Genomic DNA, 16833 nt, shown 5'->3' with positions numbered 1-16833 from the left:
ACACTGTTACAGACTAGTGATATTGTTTTTGGATCTTCTACAGTTGGACTGTGTGTTAAAAATCATGGCTTTCTGATCAGTCTTTCAACCCTGCTTCCCTTAACCTTAGGTGGTACCTTGGGACCCTTTTTATGGCAAACCCCAGCCCTGCAGGGCACATGGGCAGGTGATATGAGCTCTCCATGTCTGCCAACTAAACCATGGTCAAAGAAGGAGAATGAATACACATAGAGTAGTTGTGGGGAACAAGTGTGTTAATACTAATACAGAGACACTCATATGGGACGAGTTAGTATTACAAAACCACCCAGGAAGGAGACAGATTGGCAGATCTAATGCTGGACATTAATTATTTGGATAATGTAATTTAATCAACTGTATCGATCATGCAGAAGTAGGAAACTATAACTGAGCGATAATGTGTACAACATCTGATAATGAAATGGAGAAGTGATCTGATGCTTATATGAGTGATGGAATACATTGTTCATTGTTATAGAAATGTGACTGCGTTAGTGTTTGCATTCCAAACACAAACATTAAACGCCATTAACAATAAAGAGTCAATATGACGTCATGAGGCACATTTTCTCTTCATTGTCAATGGCGTTTACAAAACAAACATTGAACTAAACAGACACACATGGTGGACCCTCTTGTAAACAAGTGTAATGTTGAATTGGGTCGTCCACTGACAGTTAACAGTCTTTGTATTGAGTTTAATTGTGCTTGAAATGTACTGTAATTCTGCAAACTGTAATACATATTTCAATCAATCAAAACACATTAAACCTGTATATATAGGAGGGCCTGGCGTCCCTCAAAAATACATATGGCCTATCATAAATGCATTTTTAAAATAAATGTCTTTAAAAAAATTAATTACGACGATCTTATTCTGATGGCAACCGCAACCTTATATTTGCCTGAAGTAACTTATTATATTTGCTGACAGTACGGAGCTGAGAGTGAGTGGGTGTAGAGTAGAGTGGGTGGAGACTAGTCCTCTCCCGGGGTCCATGGGCGTTCCGAAGTCCGAACGTGCCCATATATGTAAGCACAGTATTACACTGTTGTTCTGTCCACTCCAGTCAGTTTTGTGTTGAGTTTAGCCAGGAAGCGGAGCAGAGGACTTTAGTCAACCCATTTACCTCACCAAGACCCCAAAATGTCAGCAAGTAAAGTCACATCCGAAACGGTAAAAGCAGGCCTTAAGTGTAGACCATCAGAGCGGACCGAAGTTAAAGGATTATTTGGGGAGATGTCGTCCGAGGCCGATAGCTTTTCTGCCGCTACATCAAAGGAGCAACAGCCAGAGGCAGAGATCTACCAGCGAGCCATGCTGAAGCAGCCTGTGATCAAATTACACCGACTAGTGGAGGATCAGATCTACCAGCGAGCCATGCTGAAGGAGCCTGTGATCAAATTACACCGAGTAGTGGAGGATCAGATCTACCAGCGAGCCATGCTAAAGCAGCCTGTGATCAAACTACACAGAATAGTGGAGGAACGGATCTACCAGCGAGCCATGCTGAAGCAGCCTGTGATCAAACTACACCGGATAGTGGAGGAACAGATCTACCAGCGAGCCATACTGAAGCAGCCTGTGATCAAACTACACAGAATAGGTGCGTGCATGTTTTTATGTCACTGTATATCTTTATATAGACTGTAGAAGCACTGTCTGTCTGAGAGAGGGGGGGGGGGGGGGGGGGGGGGGGAGAGAGAGACAGAGAGCGATTTGCTGGACGATAGAAATATTGACGACATTAATCCAAACGATAATCAAAATCCCATGAATAAAAACTTAAAAAAGGAAAGGTACAATACATTAAAATATACAATACACAACGCAAAATCCCTTTACTCATACAACAGATGTTTTATATTGCTCCCAAAAAGCGACAGGCAGGCAACAATAAATGTTGTATATGGCATGAGATTATTTTTAGAGTTGTTTCCGATACTGGTATCTGGGGTAGGGTGACCAGATGTCCCTCTTTGCGTGGGACAGTCCCTCATTTCCAAGACTTTTCAGGCGTCCCACAAATTGAGACCCTGTCTGTCCCACATTGTGACTCATGACAGGCAATTGCATCAGTGTTCAAATGCCCTAATATTTGGCCTTCTGTTGTAAAGCTCACTTATTGTCTCTTCCTGCAAGATGTGTTTTTAAGCCTGTTAAAATAGCATAAAAATAAAAAATAAAGCATGGGCCTATGGTCGAATATGACATCAAGGGATTTAATAGAAAAGTATAGTTCTCAGGTCATTGCTAACCCGGTACTCCAGTATCGCTTGTGTGGGACAACTTGTCCCACACAAGCGATACTTCTGTCCCTCAAATGCACAGTTTGGATCTGGTCACCCTGATCTGGGGCCGATACCACCCTCCAGTACTCGTACTCGGTACTCGGAACCGGCCCGATACTCTGACCCGAGGTACCAAAACATCCAGTTGACCCTATAGGCTGATCGAATGCAACGCGGGAGCAGGTATATAGATCGGTGAAATAAAATAAGGTGGCTACTCAACAAAGTAGCCTACTTGTGTCGGTACTCAGTATCGGCAAGTATACAAAAAAATAAGTACTAGTACTCGTATACTCGGTCCGAAAGAAATCGTATCGGGAAAACTCTTAATTATCTTTCACTTCTTCGCTGCCACGGAGTCTTTTTACTTCGCATATATTTTGGGGCGAACATACTGTGAAAATACCAGATCTACAAGCTAGTGTGCCACGGCGTGACGGCACCATGTGTTGTTGTGAGCGTCAAGATCGGCAAAGAGGAGATTTGGTGTAGAGAGAAAAAGGAATGTATCAAGTACAGACCCTTGGGGGACCCCGGTCAACGAACTGTAGATCTGTGTTTTTTTTAAAGATATTCGTCCACATAGGAATTGATTGATTGATTGATTGATTGAAATATTACAGTACATTTCAAGCACAGCTCAATACAAAACTGTTAACTGTGGACGACACCATATGAAGCATTACACTTGTTTACAAGAGGGTCCACCATGTTCAATTCATCATAACATTTAGAGACGTACACAAATGGACGTGCTCATAGTTAGTCCGAAGCTGTTTCATCAGGACTCCGTGCACGTGCATTGGATATTAGTGTATACCTAATTATAGATGTGCACGTTTGAGAGAGAGAGAGAGAGAGAGAGAGAGAGGGCTGTGTATACAAGGCGCCTGCAGTTTTGTGGAATATGGGTGTGTGTGTGTGTGTGTGGTCACTGTGGTGTGCATGTGCAGTGCATTCGATTAGGACGAACCTGGACCATGTGTAGGCCTACTGATTCACGGAAGAGGGGAGATGGACATGACGGCGTGTGCGTGCGTGTGTGCATGCGTGTGTGTGTGCGTGCGTGTGCACCGCGTGCGTGTTCGTATGTGCATGTGTGCACCTGTATAGACATGAGCACACGCAGCCTCATGCTGCTCTGCTGCATGTATGTCCTGCCCCCCCAAAATAGTGTACAGAAAGTGTTAAAATTATGTTTTATGTGGCCACACCCACCAGTTCATTAAGTATACATGGTTTTCACCTTAGCACCTCACAGCTGTTGGGTTAGGGTTATGATGTCAATCATGTCACTAAAATGGTGCTATTTTGTCAAAGGCCCAATGCCTTTTGACTCAAAGGCTTCCAGCTTTCAGGAAGAAACCAAAAATACACAGGGATATTTGAATATTATAACCACACCTGGGGGTCTATTAGAGTAATGTTAACTCCATAGACGCATGCAAAACAGAAGTACAAAAATCACGGCATTCCATCTTTAAGTGTTTTGAATCATCAGCGTGCAACACGCTTTAGAGAGAGAAAAGCAAGCCAGGTTCTCTCACCATAAATGTGCATGCTTGATGACCCCATGTGGTATGGTCTTCAATTGCTAAGGAGAACCAAGTCATGTATTTTCATTTATCTGAGATAATGGAAAAACAAGATCATATTGAGACTGGTAGGCTTGTGGGCACTAACAGAGGAACTGTATGCTACATGCCTGCCTGTCGCTTCTTTGGAGCAATATAAAACATCTGTTGTATGAGTAAAGGGATTTTGCATTGTGTATTGTATATTTTGAATGTATTGACATTGTACCTTTTTTAAGTTTTTATTCATCGCCCCCACACCCCTCTCCCATTTGTTTATATTGTGTTTAGGATCCAAGATGGCCGCAGCACCGGGGGGGGGGGGGGGGGGGGGGGGGGGGGGGGGGGGGGGGAGGTGAGCTTGCGGGGTCGACATATGCCGCAATCAAGACATATGCTGCAATCAAGACACTTGACTTGTGTCTGACACCTGACTTGTGTCTGAACACAGCTTTGATTGATGTTTCCCCCATCAAACAAAATGTTTGGTCAAACCATATGGGCTTCCATTGGAAGTTCATTGGAGCGGCTATTAAACACAGACACAAGACAAACACAAGACAGGTGTCTTGAATGTGTGAACGCAGCCCAGCACATGTCGACCCCACCCGCTCACCTCCGCCCCACCCCCTCCTGGTGCATGCGGCCATCTTGGATCCTAAACACAATATAAACAAATGGGAGAGGGGTGGGGCAGAGAAAGGCCCTTATTGTGTCAATAAAGCAACTAAATGGTGGCAGATGTTGTGGGTTAAGTAGGCAGACTAATATGACCCTTTCTGATTTCTATCAGGTTTATATTGTTCACTGATTTGATCCCTCAAATTAACTGAATGAGTGCCAACAGGAAGTGATGCCCAAATGAACCCCCCCCCCCCCCCCCAGTATGCTCCTTGGGAAACTTGTGGATAACATCCTAATTTCATACATTTTAATCACAACTGGCTGTGAGACCTATCAGTCTTCAGGCAGGCCAGGAATCAGCCTAAACATTATCACTTGGTAATAAAACATTTTATTCATGTTTCTTTTTCTCTCTCTCCTCATTCTCCATCCCAGATGTCTTTCAAGCCCAACTCAAACATATCTACAGCAGAAAGAGACATCTCAAACATCACCAGAGAATTGATACAGCAGAGAAGCGCTACGGCTGTGATCAGTGTGGGACTAGGTTCAGCAAAAACAGTACTCTAGAAACTCACAAGAGGATTCATACAGGACTGAAGCCCTACCACTGTGACCAATGTGGGAAACGGTTCAGCCGGAGCGATTCTCTCAACATTCACCAGAGAATTCATACAAGAGAGAAGCCCTACCACTGTGACCAATGTGGGGAACGGTTCAGCCAGAGCAGTAATCTCAACATTCACCAGAGAATTCATACAGGAGAGAAGTCCTACCACTGTGACCAATGTGGGAAACGGTTCAGCCAGAGCAGTTCTCTCAACATTCACCAGAGAATTCATACAGGAGAGAAGCCCTACCACTGTGACCAATGTGGGAAACGGTTCAGCCGGAGCTATTATCTCAACATTCACCAGAGAATTCATACAAGAGAGAAGCCCTACCACTGTGACCAATGTGGTAAACGGTTCAGCCAGAGCAGTAATCTCAACATTCACCAGAGAATTCATACGGGACAGAAGCCCTACCACTGTGACCAATGTGGGAAACGGTTCAGCCAGAGCAGTTCTCTCAACATTCACCAGAGAATTCATACAAAAGAGCAGCCCTACCACTGTGACCAATGTGGGAAACGGTTCAGCCGGAGCGATTCTCTCAACATTCACCAGAGAATTCATACAAGAGAGAAACCCTACCACTGTGACCAATGTGGGACAAGTTTCAGACATATCAATACTCTCAACGATCACCAGAGAACTCATACAGGAGAGAAGCCCTACCACTGTGACCAATGTGGGAAATGGTTCAGCACGAACAGTCATCTCAAACAACACCAGAGAATTCATACGGGACAGAAGCCCTACCACTGTGACCAATGTGGGACAAGTTTCAGACATATCAGTACTCTCAAAGATCACCAGAGAACTCATACAGGAGAGAAGCCTTACACCTGTGACCAATGTGGGTCAAGCTTCAGTCAGATCAGTGGTCTCAAAAAACACCAGATAATTCATACAGGAGATAAACCCTATTCCTGTGACCAATGTGGGACTAGGTTCAGCCGGATCAGTGGTCTCAAACTACACCAGATAATGCATACAGGAGATAAACCCTACACCTGTTACGAATGTGGGACAAGTTTCCGACTTATCAGTACCCTCAAAAATCACCAGAGAACTCATACAGGAGAGAAGCCCTACCACTGTGACCAATGTGGGTCAAGCTTCAGCCAGATCAGTGTTCTCAAACAACACCAGATAATTCATAGAGGTGAGAAGCCCTACCACTGTGACCAATGTGGGACTAGGTTCAACCGGATCCGTGGTCTCAAACTACACCAGATGATTCATACAGGAGATAAACCCTACACCTGTTACCAATGTGGGACAAGTTTCAGACATATCAATACTCTCAAAGATCACCAGAGAACTCATACAGGAGAGAAGCCTTACCAATGTGACCTGTGTGGGAAACGGTTCAGAAATAAAAGTCATCGCAGAAGTCACCAGAAAGTTCATACGGGACAGAAGCCCTACACCTGTGACCAGTGTGGGATAAGCTTTGGCCGAGACAGTACTCTCAAAGATCACCAGAGAACTCATACAGGAGAGAAGCCTTACCAATGTGACCTGTGTGGGAAAAGGTTCAGAGTCAGCAGTCATCTCAAAAGACACCAGAGAACTCATAGAGGACAGAAGACAGTTGGAGATTTTGAGTAAAAAGCTTCTTCTCAAACAACATATTCTAAGATACTGTGGGCTATACATGGGCAACTTACGTGCGGCCCCCACCTTCACTCAACGTGGCTCACAGTATTGATGTCAGCGCTTACAATTACAAACATGCCAACGTGATTCACTTTAATTACTTCAGTCTATATAACTAATGACTAGTATTCTCTTTTTTGTGTAACTAAATGCATTTGTCTAAATAAATGTTTAACTTTTCAGGATTCCAAGAAAAAAAGAAAATAGCAGATCTACGAGCTCAAAACAGTGTGATATGTTTTGAGCTTGTAGATCGGCTATTATTGCTACTAGGTGTGAATCTTTAGGTGTCCCACGATTCGATTCGATTCCGATTGTTGGGGTGACGATTCGATTCAAAAACGATCATTTCGATTTTTCCGATTCTCGATTCAAAAAATATTTTTTTCGATGCAGTTTTATTTTATTTTATTAAAAACAATTAAATCGAATTTTAGCATGATCTACTCCAGTCTTCTGGCATGAAAGCAGAGTACATTTAGTAAAAAGCTTGTATAATTGTAAAGGTTTTATCAACTGAATGATTTAAACACACAAAGGTTAAATCCAAGAGTAAGAACATGTCTCATTTATTTAGCTTGCACAAATTTGAACCAGTACAAAAGTTACAAAATCTCTTCTCACTCAATACCAGAACAATACATTAGTATTAAAACAGGTGTAAAATAAATACAATTGGCAGGCTTAGCTTATCTGGTAGTAAATGCACTATGCAGAAACCCAGGCCATAATGCATTGCATGCACAGGTACTTGTGTATTTGTGAAAGAAAAAAAAAAAAAAAAAAAGAGAATCGATTCGAATCGATTTTTTTTGACAGGCCTAATTGCTACCTTTGTGTGACATAGATAGAATGACGAAGTACGGCATTCAAATTATTAAAATACAGAGATAAGATGTTTCTGACTGATATCCAATGTGGCCCTCTGGAGTGAGTGTGGAAATATTGGCCATCTATCTTCAAAGTTGCCCACCACTGCAATGTCGTGGTGCAACTCATTGACCGCCAACAGCGCCATGATGGTCTGGTGTTTTGCTCAGAGCGCCGTCCATGTATTTAATAGGGCGAGACTCTTAGATTGAAAGCCGAAACTGTGAGTCAAGAAGTAAAAATCGGCTATGTAACGGCTGCCGCAAATATTTAATTCACCCAAAACATATTTTCTGCAAGCATATCGTTTAAGAGAGATGAGCCGCAAATCTGGCTTGTTTTGAGCCAAAAAGAAGAATCCAAGATATCTAGATTCTAAAATCTGGGTCCTCATAGACAGCATAAGCCAGCGGAATTTGCATTTCAGTTTTTCTTTTTTTTTTGTTATGTATTTTTTCACCGCAGTGGGGTTTTTTTTGGCTGAAATTGGCTTTAAAAGTTAGTGTGAGGGCCCCGATGTGAGTCACAAGTTGACGGAACGCTACTCAATGCAGAGCCAAAAGCCATTTCATTATTGATTAAGTTATCGATAGTTTTCTACCCAATGAATGACAGGTGATGTGATGTCTCATCTGCCTGATTATAACGCGTATATATGTTCATCTGTTGCATATCTCTGCTGTCCAGAGGAAACCTCATTACTCCAAAATGTTCATTTTTCAGGAAATGAAAAAAACATTTTTAAGGAAATTAATAAAACCTTATATATTTTTTTAACGATGCAATACTGCCTCATCAAAGTTGGTCTTGTGACATTAGATATTGTCAATTATACTTGCATGAGAAGGAGAGAGGTGGTGGAGTTAGCTGTTTTAGCAGTCAGTCTGAGGGTCCAATGGAGTTAATTGAGGTTTTGTCCAATTTTTTACTACTTGAACCATTGGTTCAATATTTTCGAAACAACACACAGACGTAAAGGGTATTCAATAGTCGAGGTCGCGTGCACGCATCCGCCTGGGTAATGGCAGACGTCAGACTGCTGGGCGAGTGCTGGTGCTACCGTGCTTGTGCCTGGGAGGTCAGATCAACATGGAAATAATTCTGTACTAGCCATATATGGAGTGTGTCTTGAGCGTACATGAGGTCAGATCAACATAATATGGAATGTCAAAACAGGAAGGACGGGTGGGGCGGGATCAACATAGGTATATGTCAGCAAGGTCAGCTCCATATATGGAGATCTAAGGGTGTGAGGTTTGAGGTCAGATTTAGAGTTGCTGGCTGGCTCCATACAGTATATGCAGATCTAGGTGTCTTCTCCATGTATGGTTATCCAGGGTTAGATGAGGTCAGTGTCGTGATCTTCATATATGGAGATGGCCATATATGGTACCGTGACGTGTCACAAGGCGTGATGTCACAAGGCGCGACCATATATGGGGCCGTGACAAATATGCCGTAGATGACTAACTAACGGACGAGAGATGCAGGTTTTCGTAGTAAATTGCGTATACCTACATCGCAACATGAGTCTACACGATTAGAGCATGCAGAAGAATTGTTTTGATCGTTTGCCTGTTATCTCATTCTCTCCTATGGTACCACATCAATAATACAGCATGGAATTGTGGAATTATTTTTATCCGACAAAATATTTTGATCTGAAAAGGGTTGAAAACCACTGCAGTGGGGAGTCAATTCCTCCATCCTCCACCAACCTGCAAAGACTAAGAGTGACTTTCAAAAATACTTTAAAGAGAGTCTTTCAAAAGAGACTGTGATTCTGTGGGAACTGACTCTGTTTAGTTATAGATCTCACACGTTTAGTTAGTTCTGTACATTTTTGGGCCCTATTTTCATCAGTGCCTTTACTGCCTTACCCCTACACTTATTTGCCTTTTCTTTTCTAAATGTCAAATAGCTGATCTACGAGCTCATAACGTGTCGAGGACGAGGTAGACTGACTAGTAGTGGAACAATTTTTTAATGTTTTTCAAAATAGTAAAAAAAAGGCAACAAGAAGTTTAGGGATGAGACGTAAGGCAACTGACGAAAATATATGGCGCTTCATTCCAAACCCATCTCGTAAACACTTAATGTTTAATTGTTAATAAATCTTTTCGTTTTCTGTGCAAGCTCAGTTGCTGTCTTTGTCAAATCATTGTAGCCTACCCCTATAGGCTAGGCAAAAGATTGTAACACTACTAACACATGCCATTTGTTAAAATTGTGTGTGTGTGTGTGTGTGTGTGTGTGTGTGTGTGTGTGTGTGTGTGTGCGTGCGTGCGTGCGTGTGTGTGTGTGTGGGGGGGGGTTGTCATATGATGGGCAAGATTTAAGAAGACAATCAGACGACAGTGTTACAATGTGTGAATGGACATGTTAATAGAAATACACAGAAACATAATCTGTCATATATTTTCGTTGAAATACTTAATTTATTGTTTTAATGTGCAAATGAATCGTTTTTGTTTGTTTTTATCGCGTACTCTTATTCTGAAGAGCCCGGCCACCGGAAGTCTTATCCGAGCTCCCTCGTCTTAGCTGCCTTTATAGTTGACACTGATTACACACACACGCGCGCGCGCACACACACACACACACACACACACACCAAGCAGCAACAGAGCAGAGAGTGAACGGCCATGAAACTGAGAGAAAGTCTGAATCATGTCAGTTTTCAGCACAAACCATTGTGTGTAACTTATTGTGTCTGAGGTTGTCTTTGCTCCACAGTCTGTGTAAAGAGTGACACTATAGAGGCTGGCACGTCGTGAACACTGGAGGGATTTACACACGAAGTTGGTTTGTTTTGTGGGCTAGCTAATGCTAATGCTAAGGTTCGTCCGTCCATTACTAGTGAAGAGACGTTTCTTAACCCAGTTGGACGTGTTGAGGCCGGGACAGTCTGCCGTTTTCAACCTGAAGCCTAAAGAGAAGTGGGTGACAACGTAACAACGTGGGTGAGATTTTGGTCCTATTTATTTACTTTTTCGCCGGCTCGGTTCTGTTATGACTGCATGCTGTAGTGTTTAGATGGTTCTGTTATGACTGCATGCTGTAGTGTTTAGATGGTTCTGTTATGACTGCATGCTGTAGTGTTTAGATGGTTCTGTTATGACTGCATGCTGTAGTGTTTAGATGGTTCTGTTATGACTTCTCCTCTGCATGTTGTAGTATTTAGATGGTTCTGTTATGACTTCTCCTCTGCATGTTGTAGTATTTAGATGGTTCTGTTATGACTGCATGTTCTAGTGTTTAGATGGTTCTGTTATGACTTCTCCTCTACATGTTGTAGTGTTTAGATGGTTCTGTTATGACTGCATGCTGTAGTGTTTAGATGGTTGTGTTATGACTGCATGTTGTAGTATTTAGATGGTTCTGTTATGACTGCATGTTGTAGTATTTAGATGGTTCTGTTATGACTTCTCCTCTGCATGTTGTAGTATTTAGATGGTTCTGTTATGACTGCATGTTCTAGTGTTTAGATGGTTCTGTTATGACTTCTCCTCTACATGTTGTAGTATTTAGATGGTTGTGTTATGACTGCATGCTGTAGTGTTTAGATGGTTCTGTTATGACTGCATGCTGTAGTGTTTAGATGGTTGTGTTATGACTGCATGTTGTAGTATTTAGATGGTTCTGTTATGACTTCTCCTCTGCATGTTGTAGTGTTTAGATGGTTCTGTTATGACTGCATGCTGTAGTGTTTAGATGGTTCTGTTATGACTTCTCCTCTGCATGCTGTAGTGTTTAGATGGTTCTGTTATGACTTCTCCTCTGCATGCTGTAGTGTTTAGATGGTTCTGTTATGACTTCTCCTCTGCATGCTGTAGTGTTTAGATGGTTCTGTTATGACTTCTCCTCTGCATGTTGTAGTGTTTAGATGGTTCTGTTATGACTTCTCCTCTGCATGTTGTAGTATTTAGATGGTTCTGTTATGACTTCTCCTCTGCATGCTGTAGTGTTTAGATGGTTCTGTTATGACTTCTCCTCTGCATGCTGTAGTGTTTAGATGGTTCTGTTGTGACTGCATGCTGTAGTCAAGCTGAAAGGCAGTTTGTCTGTCCGCAAATTTGCAACTCTAGATTGTTTTTATAATGGGATGAATCTAGAGTTGCAATACCCTCCATTCAATGGAGGGTATTGGATCATCCAAATTGCTTTTGTGATCTTCTTGTATTATACGACGTTAAACTTGCCAACATTGCAGCTGTATGGTTGAATTATCCTTTTTCAATGTGCAAAGCGTTTGTTTCATACAAATCCACCGTAGACATTATGAGCTAAGACATTCTGTGCAGGTGATTCTGATTCAAGTGTTGGAGTTTGGAAGCACTACTGTACTAGACTGTTTTAGGATCTAGAAGGCTGTGCTAGGCTGTACTAGGCTCTATTAGGCTGTACGAGCCAGTATTGTACTATAGCCTATAATGGTTTATGTAAAACTATTGGCCGTGCACACAAACTCATGTAAAAACTATTGCCTGTGTGCGCAGCACAGTGGACCTTAATCCCAAGTGTGAGGAGCTACAGGGCTGACAAGAGCCTAGTACAGCAAGTAACCAACAAGAGTGTGTTTTATAAAACGTTGTATGAACACACTACACATCCTGGTACTTCACACTGCAAGTGCAAGCGTGATGCAAGCTAGAGCTGCTGGGTAATGCAGTGCATTTGCTCAAACTCGGGTAAAAGAATATTGTATTTATTTGAATGCAGTGGGATGTGTGGCATGGCTATTGCATGTGTCCCCATTTGATTGTTTTGCCACTATAATGCAAGATATCCTCATAGACACACTCTAAATGGCCCTAATTGTTTTTCCTGTTGCAATGTTTGACAATACTGAATCTGACGGGAAGTAAACATATGGTCAAGCTGTTCACATAGCAACAGAATTCTAATGAAAAAGTAGTATATTTGAGGAATATTGGGTAGTCTTAAATAACCAATTGAAGCCCTTGAGACTAGAGCTGGGATCGGGCCGACCCAGGTCCGTTACCGACAGCCTTGTTTCCTACCCGAATCGAGCCTGACCTTGATTATTAACCCATTTAGACCTGAGGACAATTCTACAAATAGATCCAACTTGGTCCTGGGCGCTGGGTGTTACTAATTGAAAGGACGGTGAATCCCGACAACCAATTATGCTAATACTAATAATAATAATAATAAAACTTTATTTGTATAGCACCTTTCATGACATGAAATGCAGCTCAAAGTGCTTTACAGAACAATGGAGAATAAAAAGAAAAGCAAGGCAACGAACATTAAAAAACAAGCAGTAATGCAATACAGTGAGGACATGAATAACAAAAAATAAATAAAAGATCAATTAAAAGCAATGTCGTAAAAGTGGGTCTTGAGCTGCGCTTTAAAAATGTCTACAGAGGCTGCCTGACGAAGGTACAGTGGGAGCTTGTTCCATGCCGACGGCCCGTAGAAGCAAAAAAGCTGCTTCCCCGTATTTTTTAGTTGCCATTTTTTTTGGCAAAGCGAGCAATCCGACCCTAGCCCGACCCGCCCGGGTACCGTCGGGCCGGGCCGGGACCGGGTTTCGGTCGGGTATCCCAGCTCTACTTGAGACTAACAAAATCTCACATTCTCTCCCCCCCCCCCCCCCCCCCCTCTCTCTCTTTTAATATTCAGAATGCCTTGCTGTGATTTGTGTCACAAAACCTACACGGTGGGATCCATGTCGGGTCACCTGAAGAAATGTCACCTCTTCAACAACGTCAGCGAGCGGAAGCACATCCTGAACCTGTGCAACAAGCGGACCAACATCCGCCGCTGCCCGTGTCCAGTCCCGGGGTGTGGCGTCCAGGGCCAGTTCCTCGAGAGGCACATGGGACACGTCCACAAGGACTTCCGCGAGGACCAGCTGGACGTCTTCAAGGACGTCGCCAGGAGACGGGAGACGGATCGCCTGCTCCGGGCGCTCCGGGACACCAACCCTGAGATCCCGTTGAAGACCACCTGGGAGGACGTATGTACGACATATGTTGGGCTTCCCTCTCCTTATTCATCTCCTCTTCATCCCATAGAGTATAAAGAAGGATAGAGACCGAACTGGACCAAAAAAGTATTATCCCATTGCTGAAAACAGCAGCACTGGCGTTACATACTATAAGACAAACACACTTGGAATGGGAAATAGAGAGAGGAAAATGGAATTCGTAGTTATGTGTATATGACTTTGTATTTGTATTGCATTTGTATTGTGTGTTTGAGCTGACAGGCTCTTTTAATCAATCAGTCACCTTAATTCAAGTCGTTGTTTTTAATTACATATACTTGGGGGCTTGTCATGTGGTCTACCTGCAAAGCCTTTGTGATCTACTGGTAGATCACGATCTACCTTCTGGGCACCCCTGCTATAGTGCCTGCTGATCATGTTTCTTCTCTCCTTCACACAGAATAAGGATCTGGCGATGGACCCGACCGCTTTTGCCAACCAGCCAGCCACCAGGCGGGACAGACCCTGTCACAAGGCTGGATGTCGGGTACTACGGCAGCGATTTCTGGCTCTCCAGAGAAACTGGAGGTGCCTGAAAGCGGAGCTCCAGAAAGCCAAGAGGGAGCTCTGGGCCTTCCGGAGGCCTTCCGGAGCTCTGTGCCTTCCGGAAGCACAGGGGAATAGAATGCGAACCATGTCCTTTGGTGAGTGTACACTGTAGCGGTTTGTTGGGGGGCAAGTATCGGGGTGCCCGTCTGACATATAGGGTTAAATAATAAGACCACAACCGAACACACGACCCCTAAAGCAAACAATTCATACACGATACCATATAAGTCAAATACGCACACACGGAGAACCTCAAAAACCAACAGTGTATTATATTCAACAGTGTTGAAACCAATCCAAAATTAAATAAATTATCTTATGTTTCCCACAGTGAACATGGGTCCATAGCATCACTCAGTGGGAAACAATGCTTTCACATCACGGCCAAGCTACACCAGGCTTTTCTCGTGCGTTTACTCTAAACGCGCGGACCGTGCGTGTGTAAGCCAAATGCCCTGGCTACATCGATCTGTCAGACGCGCGGCAGGTTTGTGCGGGACCTTCCGGGAGGATATATAGATACGCGCTTCGGGGCATACGCACATAAAAAATTAGAACCGATCCTATTTTTAGAGCACGCGTAGGATGGCCCGCGGTATCCGTGCGTCTGGTGTAGCTGGTATCATTGACATATATTGGTCCTATCCAAACGCACTGTACGCGCGCATTGCCTGGTGTAGCTTGGCCGTTAGGGAACGTTGAACTTGGTAACTTGGTTCTTATTCCTTCATTAAAAAAATCACACTTGTGTGAAGTGAGGTGCACTCTCTTATCATCATACATCAGCCAATCAAATCATATTCTGTGGTACAAATAATATGATGTATTTGACCCCTCATATATAAATGTAAAAATCACACCTGTGTGAAGTGAGGGGCGCTAATATATTAAAGTGATTAGGTGATGTAATGGTGATATAAAACAAACGGTGCAAACACAAACATTAAACGCCATTAAAGGACCACTTTTCAACCTATCTTCATATAATAGGTCCTCACTAATAATCATGAAAAAATGGCAAAATGTATTTCTACTCAGTCTGTGTCTCATAGGAGGGCTGTGAGCAGTTCAGAAACCGTCTTCCAGTGACATCATCGATGGGGAATACAAGCTAATAGAAACTGCAGGCTTTCTAGTCCTGAAAAGTTACAATGCAAAAATGGACGATAATGAAAATCTAGTTTTTGTTCTTTTGTTCTTGTTTAAAAACATATCTGCTTCATGATGATGTCACTGGAAGACGGTTTCTAAACTGCCCACAGCCCTCCTATAAGACACAGACCGAGTAGAAAAACATTGCACCATTTTTTCATGATTATTAGTGAGGACCTATTATTTGAAGATATTTCTGAGGGGCGCGATCCCCTCCTATGCACTGCTTTGTGTTTGTAGCACTGAATGGGATGATTTGATTGGCTGATGTTATGTATGATGATAAGAGCGCCCCTCACTTCACACAAGTGTGGTCTTTTTGTTGTGTGTGTCTGTTTTGAGAAATATCCATACATGTGTAGCCTAGGCCTGTGTCTCAAAGTCATTCACTTGCATGGTTTCAGATCAGCGTGTGGAGTCCAGACTGCAGGTGAAGATGAACTCTCCAGACTCTTCCAGGGACATTTCTATTAAACAGGAACCTGAAGACCACCCACACCTCGGTGCGTTTTGTGCTACGGGCACAGGCCCCCCGGGCACTGCTCTAGTAATTCTAATGACCGTAGTCTAATCGTGCAACATGAAAACTCCGGTTGGACGTTGTAGTTGATTTCGCCCTCTGTCATTTCCTTGTATTTCTAGTATATTAAAATAATGTCATGCAAATGTGTCCAGTGCATAGCCTACTCTTTTACAATAAATGTCACTCCTATGCACAGCTTTGTGTGTATGAGCACGGAATGTTTGTCTCCCTCAGCGATACGATTATTTTGAGCGTTTTTTTATCACGATAAACGATAACGATTATTGTCCCGTTCCTAATCCAGTGTTGACTCTAATGCTATATTTTTCTACCACTAGAGGTTTCCCCTAAACAGGAGAGCAGCCCCAGTCTGCTCCAGGAGGAACCAGAGCCTCCACACATTAAAGAGGAAGAGGAGGAGCTACTCCAAACACCAGAGGAGCCTGCTGGATCAATGTTGACACTACTAACAGTGAAAAGTGAAGGTGGGGATGAAGACATCTCTTTACACTGCTTTGGCGTTGAATCAGAAACTGAAGCCACTGAAGACAGTGATGATTGGGATGACACCAGTGGAGGTCAGTCGGCTTCAAACGCCAGCTCTATAACCAAGAAGAGAAAAAAACCTTTCCGTTGTACACTGTGTAGAAAATGTTTTGCTGCGTCAGGGTCTCTGAAAAGACACCAGTGCATCATACACACTGGAGAAAAACCTTTCCACTGCCCCTTTTGTGAAAAGGGTTTCCGTCACTTAGGTGAGCTAGAGAAACACCAGCTTGTCCACACTGGAGAAAAACCCTTCCGTTGTACACTGTGTGACAAATGCTTTACTTCGTCAAGGTCTCTGAAAGATCACGAGCGCATCCACACCGGATAAACACCTTACCAGTGTACACATTGTGGCAAAAGCTTCAGTGTATCTAAAGACACACCAAAATGGCC

At 43.1% G+C, this 16833-nt stretch overlaps 2 protein-coding genes across 2 annotated transcripts in view; both read left to right on the top strand.

Moving 5' to 3' along the window:
* Positions 1–16833, top strand: part of LOC308317893 (uncharacterized protein) — a gene marked incomplete at its 3' end in the record, with an annotated part of 40263 nt that overhangs the window by 22347 nt on the left and 1083 nt on the right. Inside the window, exons 2-4 of the mRNA XM_080767241.1 lie at positions 10367–10607; positions 13301–13637; positions 14068–14311. Of these exons, the coding sequence (XP_080623367.1) occupies positions 13302–13637; positions 14068–14311 (580 nt within the window). The 5' untranslated portion in view covers positions 10367–10607; position 13301. The remainder of the gene's footprint in view (positions 1–10366; positions 10608–13300; positions 13638–14067; positions 14312–16833) is intronic.
* LOC308317895 (uncharacterized protein) lies at positions 1131–10425 on the top strand (the record flags this gene model as incomplete). Its single annotated transcript, XM_080767243.1, has 3 exons — positions 1131–1628; positions 4947–5300; positions 10385–10425. The coding sequence occupies exons 1-3, from the start codon at positions 1169–1171 to the stop codon at positions 10423–10425; spliced, it is 855 nt and encodes a 284-aa protein (XP_080623369.1). The 5' UTR covers positions 1131–1168.

The sequence above is a fragment of the Protomyctophum bolini genome, assembly GCF_963924005.1.
Source record: "Protomyctophum bolini genome assembly, chromosome: 7".
In the NCBI taxonomy this organism is placed as follows: Eukaryota; Metazoa; Chordata; class Actinopteri; order Myctophiformes; family Myctophidae; genus Protomyctophum; species Protomyctophum bolini.
This window is presented reverse-complemented; position numbering and strand designations above follow the sequence as displayed.